Source organism: Vitis riparia, chromosome 9 (assembly GCF_004353265.1).
Source record: "Vitis riparia cultivar Riparia Gloire de Montpellier isolate 1030 chromosome 9, EGFV_Vit.rip_1.0, whole genome shotgun sequence".
Lineage (NCBI taxonomy): Eukaryota > Viridiplantae > Streptophyta > Magnoliopsida > Vitales > Vitaceae > Vitis > Vitis riparia.
Window position 1 is genome coordinate 20647253 of NC_048439.1, and position 18365 is coordinate 20665617.

An 18365-nucleotide genomic window follows, 5' to 3' on the forward strand; every position below is an offset into this window, starting at 1 on the left:
AAAGACATAAAATAAATGGGCAAACTAGAAATAGTGTTTCTAATCAAAGCGACTCTCCCTCCTTTGGAAATATAGTTGCTTCCACATAGACAAACTCTTGCGAAACCACTCTCAAACTCCATCCCAAACTGTTGTAGACTTAAACGGAGCACCAAAAGGAAGGCCCAAATAAGTGGAAGGTAGACTTCACACCTTGCACCCCCGCTCAGCAAGTAAAACATTTAAATTCTCCACCCTTTCTACCGGAATTAACTCACTCTTCTCCAAGTTAATCCTTAACCTTGAAATTGCCTCAAACCACATAAGTAACCAACATAAATAAGTTATCTGATCCTGAGAAGCCTTGTAGAAAACCAAAGTGTCATCGGCAAATAATAAATGAGAAACCTAAACAACCTCTCCAAACCTACCTTTCACCTGACATCCAGATAAAAAACCACCAGCCACCGCCCTCTTCAAAAAACAACTAAGTGACTCCATTGCAATCATAAATAAATAAGGCGAAAGAGGATCCCCCTAATGCAAACCTATAGAACTTGGGAAAAAAAACCAAAGGGAGTGCCATTCACTAAAACAAAGAATTTGGTCGTGGAAATACACCACCTTATCCACCCAATCCATTTTCCCCCAAAACCCATTTTTTGCAACACCAATAGAGAAAAGACCAGTCCACATGATCATACACCTTCTCTATGTCTAGCTTGCAGAAAAGACCACTCTCATTACTTTATCTACTTTATATTCTAAAAGTAAAGGTAATACCGGCATCTAGCAGTGAGAGTATCAAAATACTATTAGTAATTAATCACAATTTCATTTTTTTATTTTTAATAAAAAAATAAAATTTGACATTTTAAAATATAGCCAAATGGACATAAAATACAAATCAAATGATGAAATGTATGTATTATAGGTCTAGTTTTCGGTTGAACTTTAGCTGGTGAAGCATCAATCATAGCTCCCGCTCAACCTTAAGTCAAATTGAGATTTCTCAAGGCAAGGCTTTTTTCAAGTTGGTTCAGGTTTAGTTAAGTCCAACCTAACCCAGAAGAAACTAATCAAAGCACCTATTCTTGTCTTACCTAATCTTGAGAATATTTTTAGAGTAGACTAGGATGTTTCTAAAGTCAGCATAAAAGTGTCCATCAAGAGATATGGCACATAGCCCTTTATTGTGAAAAGCTCAATGATGTAAAGCTTTGAGACACTATTCATAATTGGAATTCTATACTATTGTGTGTGAATTAAGAGAGGTAGCTAAGGGTTTTTTCAAGTTGGTCTAGCTTTAGGTTGAGCTTTAGTTGGTGAAGCATCAATCATAGCTCCCAACCCAACCTTAGGTCAAATTGAGATTCCTTAAGCTAAGGCTTTTCTCAAGTTGGTTCAGGTTTAGTGAAGCCCAACCCACCCACGTTGCAACCTAGAAGAAACTAATTGAACCACCTATTCTTGTCTTACCTAACCTTGAGAAGATTTTTAGAGTAGACTGGGATGTTTCTAAAGTCAGCATAAAAGTGTCCTTCGTCAAGAGATATGGCACATAGCCCAATGATATAAAGCTCAATGATGTAAAGCTTAGCTTTGATACACTACACATGATTGGAATTCTATACCATTGCGTGTTAATTAAGAGATAGGTAGCATTGTTTGGAGAATTAAAAATTTTATTTTGAACTCTAACCATAAAGCAATTGAATACATTAACAATCAATAAAACCTAAACTCAAGCCCTAGCATGTGGGTGAATTATTTACAGCAATTTATTTTCACACTGAAATACAAGGTGGTTGTTAACAATAAAGTTGTCAATGCCATGTGTCGACGTGCTTCCTCATTGACTAGAATGCCAGTCCAAATGTTAGCATTTGATAGCTTAAAGTTTTGTACAAAAAAAGATATTTATTTTGGCCCTATTTTAAATGTTGTATGGCTGAAAAGAAGCAAACCATAGCCTTTAGAATGGTTCTCTCTTTAAGAGTAATCAATTTTGTATCCCAAATTGTTATCCAAGGGAGAAAATTGTCATTCGACAACATATTTTGGGACATTTTGATATGATAAGAGCATAAACTTGGTGGAATATGATTAGCCGAGTTTGAGGCAAGACAATAGACACAGATAAAAGATGCCATGTATGTAAATGGCCTAAGGGAACAAATACGAATGCAAGACTTCATACAAAGCCTTTGCATATCAAATAAACCATGGATAGCACTAAGTACAGATTTTTTACTTAGGCCTTCCTCTGACACAATGATGTATTGGTTCTACAATGGTGATAGTGGATAGTTTTTCAAACATGATTCACTCCATCCCTTGTTTGACAATAATAGATGCCAATACTGTAACAAAATTTTTCTTTAAAGAAGTTTGCAAAGTTGCATGATGTTCCTTATTCCATTGTTTGTGATCAAAATTTGAAGTTTATTACACTTTAGTGAGCACTATGGAAGACGACTAAGACACAATTCGATTTTAGCACTTCTTTCCACCTGTAAATGGATGAATAAAAGGAGGTTGCAGGTAGAAGATCACTTAATCTACAAAGAACCTTGGTCAAGGACAAGCCTATGCGTTTGGATTTGATATGTTCACTTGCTGAATTTGCCTACAATTCCTCAAAGAGTCACACAACTCAAACTTTCTCCATTTGAAGGGGTATATGGCCTGAATCTTCACAAAACGTATAGACTCCTATGTCAAACTCAAAGAAGGATAATGTGAAGGCTAAAGAGCGCCCAGAAACTATTTATCACTCAATACACAGGTAAGAAAGCAAACAAAAAGATGCAATGCAAGATTCAAAGCTTGAGCTTATTCTCATAGATGCAAGGTTGTCTCGAGGCAGGGGAACTATGTCTGGGCTGTTTTGACTACAGATCATATTCCAGCAGGTGTGGACAACAATATCAGAAATAAAAACTGTTAAGCTATAAATAGAATAGGAGAATTATTTTCCTATTATGTTAGTTTTCTATTTCTGTAAATAGATAGTTTTATGTTAGTTTCCTATTTCTATAAATAGATAGTTTTATGATTTAGGAATAAGTTAGTTTCCTATTATGTCTCTTGTTTCCTATTTCTTCTCTTATAATCACCTCTATAAATTGTGTGTATAGTCAATCTAATATACAGAATTTATTATTTTTCATCCCATATTTCGTGTCATGGTATTAGAGTTGTAGGTTTTTAAGACATGGGTATCATTTTGGCCTTCATCGCCATTTTTCTGGCCTTCATAACTGGATTTTTTTGTTTCACATGTTCTTTTACCAACCTTCATTGTTGCTGTTTTTTTTTTTTTTTTTTTCGCGATCTACCTTAATTCCCAAGAGATCGGGTTTTTTCGTGGAAGATGTCGAAGATTGCTCATTCAGATACACCTTCACTCTCTTTTTGCATAAATGTCTCACAGAGGGTTTATGATGACTCTTCGATAATAGACTCCGGTGCCACAAACCATATGACCTCCAAATCTCAACTTTTCCATACCTATACCCCAAGCCCAAGTAATAAGAAAATTGCAGTGGACAATGACTCTTTAGCTACCGTTGCAGGTTTCGAAGACATATACATCACACCTACCCTTATTCTTAAAAATGTCCTCCATGTACCAAAATTGTCGGCCAATCTTGTTTTCATTCAAAAGCTTGCCCATGATCTTAAATGTTATGCTATTTTTTTCCCTTCTTATTTTGTTTTTCAGGAACAAGGCTCGAGGAGGAGGATTGGACTTGCTAAGGAAAGGAGCGGTCTTTACCACCTTGAATCATCTCAAAAAACTAGTAATAATTTGTTGTTGTCTTTTCTCAGTTCCTCAAATAAAGATACCATTTGGTTGTATCACCTACGTCTAGGTCATCCATCTTTTAGGGTTTTAAAGGTCATGTTTCCTCATTTGTTCCAAGGATTAGATATTTCTGAGTTTCATTGCAAAACTTGTGAATTGGCAAAACATACTCGTATATCTTTTCCTATTAGCAATAAAAAAAGTTCTCATCCTTTTCATTTGATTCATAGTGACATATGGGGTCCTTCGACTATACCTAATGTTTCTGGGGCTCGTTGGTTTGTATCCTTAATTGATGACTGCACTCGGGTTACATGGATCTTCTTAAACAAAAATCTGATGTTAGCATTGTCATACCTAATTTCCACTCAATGGTTCAAAACCAATTTGGGGTTAAAATAAAAAGCTTTAGGACAGACAATGTAGAGATTACTTCAACCAGATTTTGTCACCCTATTTTCAATCACAAGGCATTCTCCATGACTCATCATATGTTAACACACCCCAACAAAATGGGGTAGCCGAGAGGAAAAATGGGCATTTACTCAACACAACCCGAGCCTTACTCTTTCAAGGGAATGTTACTAAGTCCTATTGGGGGCAAGCTGTTCTTACTGCCACATACATGATAAATAGAATTCCCTCACGAGTGTTAGACAACAAAAGTCCCGTAGAGATACTTAAGAGTTTCTATCCACACTTCAGAACCTCAAATGGGCTCACTCCTAGGGTATTTGGGTGCACTGCATTTATTCATATCCACAACCAACATAGAGACAAGCTAGACCCCCGAGCCATAAAATGTGTCGTCCTTGGTTACTCATCCACTCGAAAAGGATACAAGTGTTACAATCCCTCATCCAGAAAATTGTACATCTCTACAGATGTCACCTTCACAGAAAATAAACCTTTTTTCCCCAAGTCCTTTCTTCAGGAGGAGATTCCAATGATGGAAGATAGTCCTTGTGAGTCCTTTGAACCTCTTGACCTTCCTCATGTCTCAACCCATGGTGATGAAGAACCTGAGTCATCCGAGTGAATCACACCTGAGTCACCCAATTTTACCACTGAACCCGTGTCATCCCCTGTTCCAACCAGTGTCACTCGCAATTTTCCACAGTTTCCTAAGGTGTATTCAAGGGAAAAGGTCATTCCATGACAAAAGCAAGTCAAAGAATCCAACTCAGACCCTGGGAATGAAATCACGGTAAGATCAAACCCACCTTTACATACACAACCTAGTGAAACTTCCACTGACTCAACAGACAACCTAGACCTAGACCTTCCCATTGTTGTTAGAAAAGGCACTAGAGAATGCACTAACCGACCACTCTATCCACTATCACACTATGTGTCTCTTAAGCACTTATCACTAGCCTACAAGAATTTTATTGTGAGTCTAAACACCACTATCATCCCTAACACTGTTTATGAGGCATTGACAAAAAGGGAATAGAAGGATGCTATTAGAGAGGAGATGAGTGCATTAGAAAAGAATAAAAACATGGGAGATTGTTGAAAAACCGAAAGGGAAAAACATTGTTGATTGCAAGTGGATTTTCACACTGAAATATAAGGCTGATGGATCTCTTGAGAGACATAAAGCAAGATTGGTAGCCAAAGGGTACACTCAAACTTATGGAGTTGATTTTCAGGAGACTTCTGCTCCAGTTGCAAAAATGAATACTATAAGAATTCCGTTGTCACTAGCTGCCCACTACAATTGGCAACTCCTACAGTATGATGTTAAGAATGCATTTCTTCATGGTGATTTAGATGAAGAGATTTACATGAACATCCCACCGGGATTTGAGGGAAATACAGGTAACAAGGTGTGCAAGCTGAAAAAGGCCCTTTATGGGCTAAAACAATCTCCTAGGGCTTGGTTGGGGAGATTTGCAAAAGTCATGAAAGAGTCTGGGTACAAACAAAGCCTAGGTGACCATACTCTTTTCATTAAGCACTCGGTTGCAGGGGGAGTAATTGTTCTTCTAGTCTATGTTGATGACATCATAGTGATTGGAAATGATAAGAGAGAAAAACATAAAGTGAAGCAGAGATTAGCAACAGAGTTTGAGATAAAGGAACTAGGGAAACTGAAGTACTTCCTTAGTATTGAGGTGGCATATTCCACACAAGGGATCTTCATCTCTCAACAAAAGTATGTAACTGATTTACTGGCAGAAACAGGGAAGATTGGGTGTAAACCAGTCTCTACCCCAATGGATCCAAACCACAAGTTGGGAAAAGCTAAAGAAGAACCAATGGTGGATAAAAGAATGTACTAGAGGCTGGTTGGTAGGCTCATATACCTTGCTCACACTCGGCCAGACATCGCCTACTCGGTGAGCGTGATTAGTCAATTCATGCATGATCCAAGAGAACCTCATCTTCAAGCTGCTTATAGGGTGTTGCATTACTTGAAAGGCAACCCCGGGAAAGGAATTTTGTTCAAGAAGAACAATACTCTTGCTCTAAAAGCATACACCGACACTGACTATGCAGGTTCCCTAGTGGATCGAAGATCAACTTCAAGGTATTGTACTTTTCTTGGAGGTAATCTGGTAACATGGAGAAATAAAAAGCAGAATGTGGTAGCAAGGTCGTCTGCAGAATCAGACTTTAGGGTCATTGCTCAAGGGTTGTGTGAACTACTTTGGCTGAAGATTATTCTAGATGATTTGAGAATCAAGTGGGATGGTCCTATGAAGCTCTATTGTGACAACAAGTCAACTATCAATATTGCTCATAACCCTATACAACACAGTAGGACAAAACATATTGAGATTGATAGGCATTTCATCAAAGAAAAATTGGAGGAAGGAGTAGTGTGTATGTCCTATGTTCTATCAGAACATCAATTAGTTGATATCCTAACAAAAGGGTTTAACAGTTCAATGTTTCACGATCTTGTATTCAAGCTGGGAATGGAAGACATCTATTCCTTAGCTTGAGGGGGAGTGTTGAGCTGTAAATAGAATAGGAAAATTATTTTTCAAATATGTTAGTTTTCTGTTTCTGTAAATCGATAGTTTTATGTTAGTTTCTTATTTCTGTAAATAGATAGTTTTATGATTTAGGAATAAGTTGGTTTAGGAATAAGTTAGTTTTCTATTATGTCTCTTGTTTCTTATTTCTTCTCTTGTAATCTTCTATATAACTGTGTGTATAGTCAATCTAATACACAGAACTTATTATTTTTCATCCCATATTTCGTGTCAAAAACATTGGCCCATGCAAGATTGTTAGCTAAATCAATGACAAAGCCTACCAAATGAAGTTGCCAACCCATATTTATAATCAGATGAGCAGCTACTTCCATACAAGGTGGCCCAAGAATGATGATATTAGCAACTCAAGGTTGAGTTTCTTCTAACCAGGGGGCACTGATGCAGTGGCTAAGATGACTAACAGTTTTTGATTTGTTAAAACCACCCAAAATTCTTGAAATCTGCTCAAAAATAAGATGCACAACCCAAGAGTCCATCATGCACCATGTGATAAGCTTAAATAAGCAATGAACAGCCAGGATTAAAACATCTTAATGGGTTAAGTTTTATTATTTTAGGGCAGCACTAATAAGTAGCTATTTTTAATTTTAATTAGTTTTGTTGGACTTCAAAAATAGAATACAGCTTCATAACCTCTTTTTCAACCACAAAGTATTGGCAAGGGGTTTCCTAACCTTGACTTTTAATTTTTTTCTCCCTGCTTCTCTCTTAGCTTGCACTCTATTATCCCCTGGTGATGTGCTCAGATAAATTTGAGTTTAATTAATCAAAATAACATTTAAGTCAGGTTTTATTGCTCCTCTCCAAATTTCGGCAATAGTGACCCACTCATTCTAGAAAGATGAGTTCCGCAATTGACCTCCATAACATGCAGCCAAACATTCTTGCTTAAGTTAAGATGCCTCCACAATGAACCTCCAAACTCAAACAAAGGTGTCTTCCTGATTTGTGAGTTACACCTCATCAACTTAATGACTTCTCAGAAATTTGGAAATAAAGAACCTAAGATCCTGTTTGTTTAGATTGTTTTTTGTTTTCATTTTCAAACAAAACAGAAATCAAGTTTAAAAACATATTTAGATATTTTTTTTCCCATTTTCATTTTTGGGAAAAACTAAATTACAAAAAGGCAAAAAGTGAAAACACAAAAATTTGGTGTTTATATAATTTTCTTAAGAAATTTGTAAAACATTCTCAAAAAAAAAAATGTTGGGGGAGAAAAATTAACAAAATAACTTAAAGAACAGAGGGACCCACAATATAAATATTAAAAATATTAAAGGAGCATAAATATGACTAAAATCACGTAGTAAATGATGATCCCATTCATATTACTATTATGATTTTAGGTTGAATCAAATACATATTTTTTATATTAGAAAATAATACATTTTATCATTGTAATTACAAGCATATTAGGATCTCATTACACGATTTTAAAAATAAAACATAGAGCAAAGAAAATGAAAAGGAAATTGAACAAATGCGATTTCAATATTTTCATTGTTTTTCATCTGAATAGGCGGTCAACACCAATCAAGACTTTACCATTTTCATTTTTAAAAAAAAATAGAAAATGAAAATTGTTTTTAGAAATATAAACTAAAAAAATATTTTCCAAACTAAATGCAAGCTAAACTTTTAATTACCAACTACCATAAAATCTTCTCTAAAGACCCCTTTCTCCTTTCTCACCCAGCAACTTTGGTTTGAGCCATATCAACATATTCTAGCCAGAAGAACTTTTTTAAAGGTAATAATCCAGCATAAAAGCATTGTCCAAACAGGGGTTATTTGTCAAAGGTCAGCCACATTGACAGCAAGGTGTTTGAATTTGAATGAAGAATATAGTAGAATCAAAGGAAAAAAAAGGAAGTTGGAGGCAATAATAGCAGCCCCCTAAACAATTTCTTTAGTAGGAATTTCTAGGAGAAAAATCAAAGAATGGAACTAAGAGAATTTAGATCAATCAAAAAATAAAATTCAATCCCTTTTATGATGACCTCTTAACCCATTTATAAGAGTTATATGGACAAGAACCAACTAGCCATGAAAAATCTTGAACTAATAGTATGACAGCAGGTGTGCAGTTGGTTGGACGATTTAGGAGCAAACGTAGTAATAGTCAAGTGTCCCAAATGGCAATTCCCTCTATCGTTGAATCTAGTATACACAAGCACACCAACATCCAATTAATTCCTACCTCAGGTCCTCGGCAAACTTTTATGGGTGCACCCACATGCCGCTTGTTTGAACAATCATGACAAACACAGCACATTTACGCAGGCTCATGCATCAAAGAAACATCTTTTTTAATAGGCAAATAAGGAGAATATATTAAAAGCACTTACAAAATGGCACATCAAAGTACACACGAAGAATAAAAAAAGGCCACATGGCAAGCAAGAGAAAAAAAAATGCGAAGAAAAAACCTACCACTCTTAACAAGAAACCAGCCCCCTGAACCCAACCCCCACCCAAACCCTCTAAAACAAAACAAAGCAACAACCTCACAACACGAGTGTTGTGTCCCTAGTGCTCCTCCCCTTTCCCCTGAAAGTACACAAAGAACTATCGTAGTTAACCAAGCATTCAAGTTTACGTAATTCCATCTCAAAACAAGGTGCCAAGAGGTGCTTCCTCCTTCCACCTGAAAGTACACGAAGAACTATCGTAGTTAATCAAGTATTCAAGTTTAAGTAATTCCCTCTCAAAATGGGATGTCAGGAGGTGCTTCCTCCTTCCACCTAAAACCTTTACCCCACGCCCTTTTCTTGCCTACAAATTCTTCAAAAGGGAATTGATCTCTTTCTCGAACCCTGCTACTAGCATCCCCACATAATTGCTAAAATTTACAAACTTTCTGGGAAGGCTAACATCTCCCTCCAAAAAGGCAATAAAGCTTCAATGCCTTAGAGGGTTCTGGCTACCCAACTCCAATCACCAACTCCTTGCTCGAAGGATCCTTCGAATCACTTCCCAAAATCTCCAACATATAAATAACATTTTATTTTATTTCCTAGAAATCGAACCATGAATCTCCCATATCCACACCCCAAGTCCTTGCCACTTGAGCTAGGACTTGAGAGTAGAATTGTATATTAAAAAATATTTACAAAGATTTTCCAATAGCATCAACTAAGTTTCAAAAATAAATAAATAAATAAAAGATCGCACGCTATCATAATTTCCAACTTAAAGGGTTTGATTTGGAAACCCCCAAAGCTAAAATTTAATATACACACAGACCTGTTAAAGAAATAAAAACACAATGGTTAAAAAAAACCATCTCTAAGAACCTATAGCCATAATTGTTAAAAACTTACAATACGACACATTTTTTACGAAAATCAATACGTAATCCAATTCATACCTTACCATAAAGCGTATCTAATGATACATATACAATGCAAGATATGATACTTTATATGATGATACAACGATATATACATCTTCAACTATTTTCCATAATTTTTTTATTAAAATAACTTATTGTATTAATTGTTTAAAAGATACTAAAAGATTAAAAATTGATCCTAAAAAGGAGAAATAGGTAAAATAATCCTATATGAAAAGCAACGTTCTTGCTATCAAATGTTATGTTAGAAGTGAACTAAGTTTATTTTTGTGATAAATATTAGGAAATTTTCATTTGAAAGGTTTGAATATTGACATTAAAAATGATGGTGATTGGCAAATAAAAAATTTTACTTAATATATTAGCATTTTTTATTTCTATTTTGGTGGGGAAGGAATCATAAGAACCTGAAAACTTAGAACTTTGAATATGACACATAATGGCATATACACATATGATGAATCTATATATTAAAGTCATTATTGTAAATCTGAACTTGTCAAAACTCTAATATTCAATGTTTTCATATGATATAATATAGTTTTAACACTTTAGATCCTATCATCTTTCATAAAATTAGTCATATATTATTCTATACTTAATACTTTCAATAGAATGCACACATATGCATATATTTTCTATTTATTTTTCACTATATCAAAATTACGATACATGATATAGAAAAATAGAAAAGTGAAACACAATAAGTTTTACAAGTTACCAACTATGCCTATAACAACCCCATAGTACAACTTCCAATCTACACATTTAAGAGCATCCCCAGTCAGCGGATCCACTATCACTCTAAACATTACAACACAATGTTTTTAGTTATAATCAATGTTTTTAGAACCGGACCAATCATTGAACCGAAAAAATTACCGGTTCACGATTCACTGGTCGAACCGGTGACGTCATAAATATATAATTTATAAATTATTAAAATTTAAAATAATTATAAAAATAAAAATAATAATTTATACATTATTTAAAAATTAAATTTTTATTTGAAAATCAAAAAATTAGTTTCAAATTTAAAATTAAAATTAAAATCATAATTTTAATTTAAAATTCATTTTTAAATAAAAAAACTTATTTTTAAATCAGAAATTGATTTAAAATTGTAATTTTTTATTAATTTAAATTAAAATCACAAGTTTTAAACATGAAGTAAAAAAATAATAAATATAAAAATAAATAAATAATATAGAGATGAAATAAAAAAATAATTAAAAAATAAATAAATCTGGAAGAAGGGATGACTATGAGAGGGTCGGGCAAAAAGGGGATACTTTTTCCAGTGCACCCACATGCCGCTTGTTTGAACAATCATGACAAACACAGCACATTTACGCAGGCTCATGCATCAAAGAAACATCTTTTTTAATAGGCAAATAAGGAGAATATATTAAAAGCACTTACAAAATGGCACATCAAAGTACACACGAAGAATAAAAAAAGGCCACATGGCAAGCAAGAGAAAAAAAAATGCGAAGAAAAAACCTACCACTGTTAACAAGAAACCAGCCCCCTGATACCATGTGAAACAACCCCTTCCTCTAAAAGCTTAACCTCTTGTTGTCAATGCTTCAAGACAAACCCATGAGAATTTTGATAAAAAGGGGGTCCAATTAACAATTTGGAACCATTATGACCACCATCCATGTCCTCTTCAAGCTCAAACAGAAATTTTATTCAAACCCTTTTTTTCAAGGATTTTCTATGGGTATCTCTCTCAACTAATTTTCTTATCAAACAAATGCCTGTCTTTTCAAGATTTGTGGTAAGGGAATTGAATATCACTTTTTGTAGTTGGGTATTAAGTATACATCATTAATCTGTTGGGCGTTCTTTATTTTTTCTCCCTTTCTTTTTAATATTGATTGAAAAGTTTTGAGTAATTCAACTGAAGTGACGAAAATAAATTATTGAAGAAACAGAAGCAATATCATTACAAGAACCTGTAACAACCATCCTTTTTCCCTATCTTTGTTTATTTTTATTTTTTTTCAAGATGGCTGCAATGGTGTTGGGATGATTCATTATCAGGTCAGCCTTTAACCAACCAACAAGGAAACACTCATTTTATCCTCCACAAAATTTGATCACCCCTTTAGCATCTTGTCCACTAGGAAACCAGCAAAAATCACTTCTTGCACTAACCTCAGTCATTCTCTTAGCACCAATGCTTCACCATTTTGAAGTGCAGATTGAATTTAACCTCTCTTATTGAAAATAAGAACTCCAGCACCCTCCCTTTTCTGATAAGCACACCATCCAGTCTAAGATAAACATGTCCAAGACAAACTTCTGAACAATTTAGCATCATGAATTGGACGAGAGTCATACAATTTGCAAGCATTCCAACTCTTGACCACGTATTGAACCAGTTTGAACTTGATGTTGTGACTGGGTGTAGCATCCAGAAGAAACCCAATTTTTCCCAGGGAGCAGAGACAATAAAAGAATTACCGTCCTTGAATCTTCTAACAGTTATAGTCTTACGTGGACTAAGTCAAATATCAGTAAGGAAGTCTTGTAATTCTCACTTTGTAGAAAGTTCCATGGACTATTTGGATAACCGTATTGGCCATCCTGTTCTTCAGCTTCTCAATATCCAGTCAACTCTTCTTCAAAATCGTTCCAGTTTTGCCTGACTATTCAGATTGATTTGCCATCCAATTTTCTCATTCTGCCGCAATTAATACCTAGGCATATCTTCTGGCCTGCTCCTTTTATGAATTTTTCCCATTGTTCTTCCTTACCATTCTCAGAAATCAAACAGATGAATTGCGACCCAGCCTCCATTGCAATAATTCACACGTCCAATCTGCCTGCATGATCTTGCACTTCAATTTCCCATCAAGCCTTTAATGAAATTTCTGCACAAATCTTCAGATATGCCCAATTGCCACCCTTTTCCCATTATTTTCCCCTCCTTTCTGAGAAATCAAACAGAGGTGAATTCAAAATTGAATCACGACCAGCCTCCCATTTCAACAATTAAAAGTCCCATGTGTCAGAAATGATTTTGCGGTTCCATTTCTCATCCAGCATTCAATTAAATTTCTGCATGTGTTTTCTGGTTTTGCCCAATTGTTATACTTTCCTCATTATTATCCCCTACCTTTCTCAGCAACCAAACAAAGTTCAAATCAAAATCAGTGACACCCCATTTTCCATTACACCAATTAACAAAAAACAAAACAAAACAAAATCCAACAAATTCACACTCAATAACAAAAAATAAAAAAGTAAAAGAATTGATGATTCATTAATGGCACTGCATTGAAATACAGTGCATGCAACAGCAAAACCAATGATGAAAGCGCAACAAATCTTACCCTCCATCGCTTCAGCGTCTCCACAGAAGCGTTCTTGGTGGTAGCAATATTGAAGGGATCCAAATACACCACCTCATCCTCATCGCCGCCGACCATGCCACCGCCAGAGGCAGATGCAGCCTCCATGTCACCACTTCCGTTCATGATTGGCCTGCCGCACGAGAGATGGCGCCGCCGGTCTTCAACGGAGCCACCTCGCGGTTCTTTACTGGAATCACTAATCGTGAAACACCAAAAGAAGAAACAAAAACTTGCCTACAAAATCAACCTGAAGTTTTTCCAGCTCGCAAATTCCGTTTCCTATTGTTAGAAATTCCAAACATAGAATTCCCTCTAATTTACACGATCTACAATCGCATTGACCGAGTTCGAATACTTTTTTTTTCTTTTTTTTCTTTCAAAAAACCAAAAAAAACGAAATCAAAACCAACTTTACCGAGAATTGAGCATTGATTTTCGGCTTTTAAACAACCGCAGTCAACCAAATAGAAAATAACGCCTTGAATCGCCGGGAACGATTCATCGCAGAAAATGAAAAATAAAATTACAACCAAAAATATTACAAATATGTAGGAAACTTCCAGGAAACTTCCGGTTCTTCATAATTTCCTAAAAGGTACTTGGACTTTTCGCTATTTGGACAGTTACCGAAAAAGTTTTCCATGCCATTGGATGTCCAAATTACATCTTGGCCATCCATTTTAAATTTGAAATAAAAATTCTACTTAACCGGTTAAGGGAATAACCGGTTGTGGCCTTCTTTCTTCCTCCATTTTCAATAATTTTGGATTTAAATAAAATAAATATTAGATAAAAGTAAAATTAGAAAAAATAAAAATAAAAATGATATAAAATTTGAAAACATATTCATTAAAAAAAAATCATCATATATCATAATTATATTATTTTATATTTAACAAATTATTAAACATTTAAATTCAACATAAAAATGAATATGGTAATATTTTAATATGAAATGAGTATTTTTATTAAAATTCAACATTTTGATAATCATATGTAAAGTTTAGGTAATTAGACCGTCCTATTTTTTTCCGAACTCTCCAAATTTGACATTTTTTGAATTTAAGGTTTTTAAAGTTAAATTATAATAAAATAAATTACTAATATTCTTTTAAGTTACTAATGATAGTATTTTCGAAAATAAATTTGTAATTTCAAAAAATTTTAAACTAAAAATCAATATGAAAAATGTGATGAAAGTACCAAACATGTATTTATCACATTTTTCGTACCGTTCTCATATTTTTTGTACCCTAAATTATTTATATTTTTAAATTTTCAGATTTACTTTTTAACTTGAAATAACAATAACATGGTTTAATAATATTATTTTGAGTTATTATTAATAGAATTGTTTAAAAAAAAAAGAATTAAAAATTTTTAAATAGGAAATAATGTAAATTATCCTAAAAAAATTAGAAAATTAAAACACTAAAAAATTAGAGAGAATATGAAAAATGTGAGAAAAGGTATGAAGATGATGAGAAATCCTCACATTCTTCATACCTTACCTCACATTCTTCATACCTTACGTCACATTCTCCGTACCCTGAAATTTAACAATTTTTTTATTTTTTCAATTTTTTCCACTTAAAAATACAAATAATATTGTTTATTGATACTAATCAAGCTTAGAAATGATGAAAATTATTTTTAAGAAAATTTAAAAATTAAAACACTAAGTAATTGTAGAAGGTACAAACAATGTGATGAATGGTACAAAGAATGTGAAGAATCCTCACATTCTTAGCACCCTTCGTCACATTCTCTTTACCTTAAAAAATTTTACAAATTTTCAAACTTTTCAATTTTTGTTCCACATGGAAATACAATAATATTATTTATTGATACTAATTAAGCTTAGAAATGTCTTACAAAGTTCGTACCCTCTCTTAGAAAGTTTGTATACTCTCTTAGAAAGTTCGAACACTCTCTTAGAAAGTTTGTACCTTCTCTTAGAAAGTTCGTACAATATCTTAGAAAGGTTGTACCCTCTTTTAGAAAGTTCGTACCCTCTCTTAAAAAGTTCGTACCCTCTCTTAGAAAGTTCGTACCCTCTCTTAAAAAATTCGTACCATCTCTTAGAAAGTTCATACCCTCTTTTAGAAAGTTCGTACCCCGTCTTAGAAAGTTCGTACCATCTCTTAGAAAGTTCGTACCCTCTCTTAGAAAGTTCATACACTGTCTTAGAAAGTTAATACTCTCTCTTAAAAAGTTTGTACCCTTTCTTAGAAAATTCGTACCCTTTCTTAGAAAGTTCATACCCTCTCTTAGAAAGTTCATACCCCGTCTTAGAAAGTTCGTATCATCTCTTAGAAAGTTCGTACAATCTCTTAGAAATTTCGTACAATCTCTTAGAAAGTTTATACCATCTCTTAGAAAGTTCGTACACTCTCTTACAAAGTTCGTACCCTCTCTTAGAAAGTTCGTAACCTCTCTTACAAAGTTCGTACCTTGTCTTATAAAGTTCGTACCCTCTTTTAGAAAGTTCGTACCATGTCTTACAAAGTTCGTATCATCTCTTGGAAAGTTCGTACCATCTCTTAGAAAGTTCATACCCTCTCTTAGATTCGTACCTCATCTTAGAAAATTCGTACCCTATCTTAGAAAGTTCGTACCATCTCTTAGAAAGTTCGTACCCTCTCTTAAAAAGTTCGTACCCTCTCTTAGATAGTTCGTACCCTGTCTTAGAAGTTCGTACCCTCTCTTAGAAGTTCGTACCCTGTCTTAGAAGTTCGTACCCTCTCTTAGAAGTTCGTACCCTGTCTTAGAAAGTTCGTGCTCACTCTTAGAAAGTTAGTACTATCTCTTACAAAGTTCGTACTATGTCTTAGAAAGTTCGTACCCTCTCTTAGAAAGTTCGTACCCCGTCTTAGAAAGTTCGTACCATCTCTTAGAAAGTTCGTACCATCTCTTAGAAAGTTTGTACCATCTCTTAAAAAGTTCGTACCCTCTCTTAGAAAGTTCATACCCTCTCTTAGAAAATTCGTACCCTATTTTAGAAAGTTCGTACCCTCTCTTACAAAATATTGATGACAATTTCATAACAAATGACTAAATGCTCTCAATTTGATTAATAATAACTCAAAAAAAAAATTAAAAAATCTAGATGTTATAAATCATTACATATTTAAATGTCATTTAACATGACATTTCTACCTACAATAGTTATATGTAAATGGAAAAAAAAAAATCAAATGTTACCTTTTAACACTTGTAATCACTTGACATCCTTCAAGACATATAAAGCTTCATCTTCAAATTTAATCTATGAACAAAAAAAGATAACAAAATTTTATAATAAACTCATAAAAAATTCTAAAATCGTTATTTAACATCACATTTCTTCCTACAACAATTATATTTGGATAAAAAAAATATCAAATATTACCTTTGACATTTGTAATCACTTGAAATCCTTCATCTTCTTCATATAAAACAAATTTTAAATTTTCTCTCAAAAAGTTTTAAATTTGATCTTGAAATTTGATTCATCAAAATACATCTTACATATTTTGTAATTTAGGAGTTCAAATTATTTAATTTTCATATTAAATTACTATCATTTTTTATATATACAAATAATGAGAGTATAAGAGTAATTGGTATGATTTTCTTTTTTTAGATAGAGTTAGGTAATGCATTAAATAACAAATTATATTTGTTATTTAATAATAAATTATAAAAAAGTTGTAATATTTAGATATATATGAAATGCATGCGATTATTTCTCACCAACAAGTCATCTTTACCTGTTTGATAAGTTTTTATAAATTTTTTAATGATATATATTTTACACATATTATTTTTTTATTGGGGTCAAATGTGGGTAGGGACCCAAAATGAAGAGTGGGTAACAAAGAACAATCCTTTGGATAGAGAGAAAGTTTGGGAGAAACGTTAAAACGTTGATTTGGACTTTGGAGTGGAATCTTTTCTAAACGTGGGAATGGAATGACATACACTGATACACGTTTGTAGTGGGCGATAGTGTGTGACCTTTTTTCCTAGTGATGTGGACTTTGGAAAGAGAGATTTCTTGGATTCTCATAGATTGCACCAAAATTTTTGGCAATTCATTTGGGTTTTTGATTAATTAATTGGGATGAAATTGATGGGTTTTAGGGGATATAAAAAGGGTTTTCACTCCAAAGTATATTCAATGTTGTTATAAGCTTTTGGTAATTTGCTTCCAACTCGGTTTTCCATCATCAGAGAATCAAGAGACTTTTGTCGGTGCTAAATTGGATATCGAGTCATATGTGGATTCTTTTTTTAGTATTGTTTGAATCAGCCTAAAAAGAAAAATATTTTCTTGTGAATGTTAGGAAATTAAAACCATCAATAACATGTTAATGATTTTTCAAAAAACTCGAGATATAAAAAAAAAAAAAATCACTCCCTCAAATTTTAAATAATTTCAAAGCAAATTTTAAAAATATAAAATAGGTTAGTAATAAGAATTATTATATTTTACACAGAAATTACTATCATTTTCTATTCTTTTTAAAAACAAAACCCGAAGTGTATACAAATAAAATAATTGAAGAATTAAAACAATTTTACATCCTCAAATTTTTAGAAATAATTTTTAAATACATAAGACAAGTATATAATAAAAGTTATCATACTTTACAAAAAAAATTGCTACTTTTAAAAAAAATTTATGATACAAAAGTATAAAGTGGGGCACTTTTTAATACTTTTAAGTCAAAGTTTCACTTTTACCCTCCTTGACCTTTTTCCGGCCAATTTATTTTTTGAAAGTTGTATATGATTGTCCTAAAAGAGGTTTAATTTCCTTTATAATTTATGTAAATATAATTTCTTTCAATCTAATT

General features: G+C 33.4%; 1 protein-coding gene across 3 annotated transcripts in view; it reads right to left on the reverse strand.

Annotated features, from left to right (window-relative positions):
* The window catches only part of LOC117922072 (calcium-transporting ATPase 9, plasma membrane-type), a 72974-nt gene extending 58902 nt beyond the window's left edge, over positions 1-14072 (reverse strand). The window contains exons 1-2 of one of the 3 annotated variants that reach the window (XM_034840075.1): positions 13504-14072; positions 12323-13101 (exon numbers count right to left, since the gene is read on the reverse strand). In XM_034840075.1, the coding sequence (XP_034695966.1) occupies positions 12323-12331 (9 nt within the window). In that variant the 5' untranslated portion in view covers positions 12332-13101; positions 13504-14072. The remainder of the gene's footprint in view (positions 1-12322; positions 13102-13503) is intronic. The other 2 variants (XM_034840073.1, XM_034840076.1) reach the window with 2 other exon arrangements.
* Between the last annotated feature and the right edge of the window lie 4293 nt (positions 14073-18365).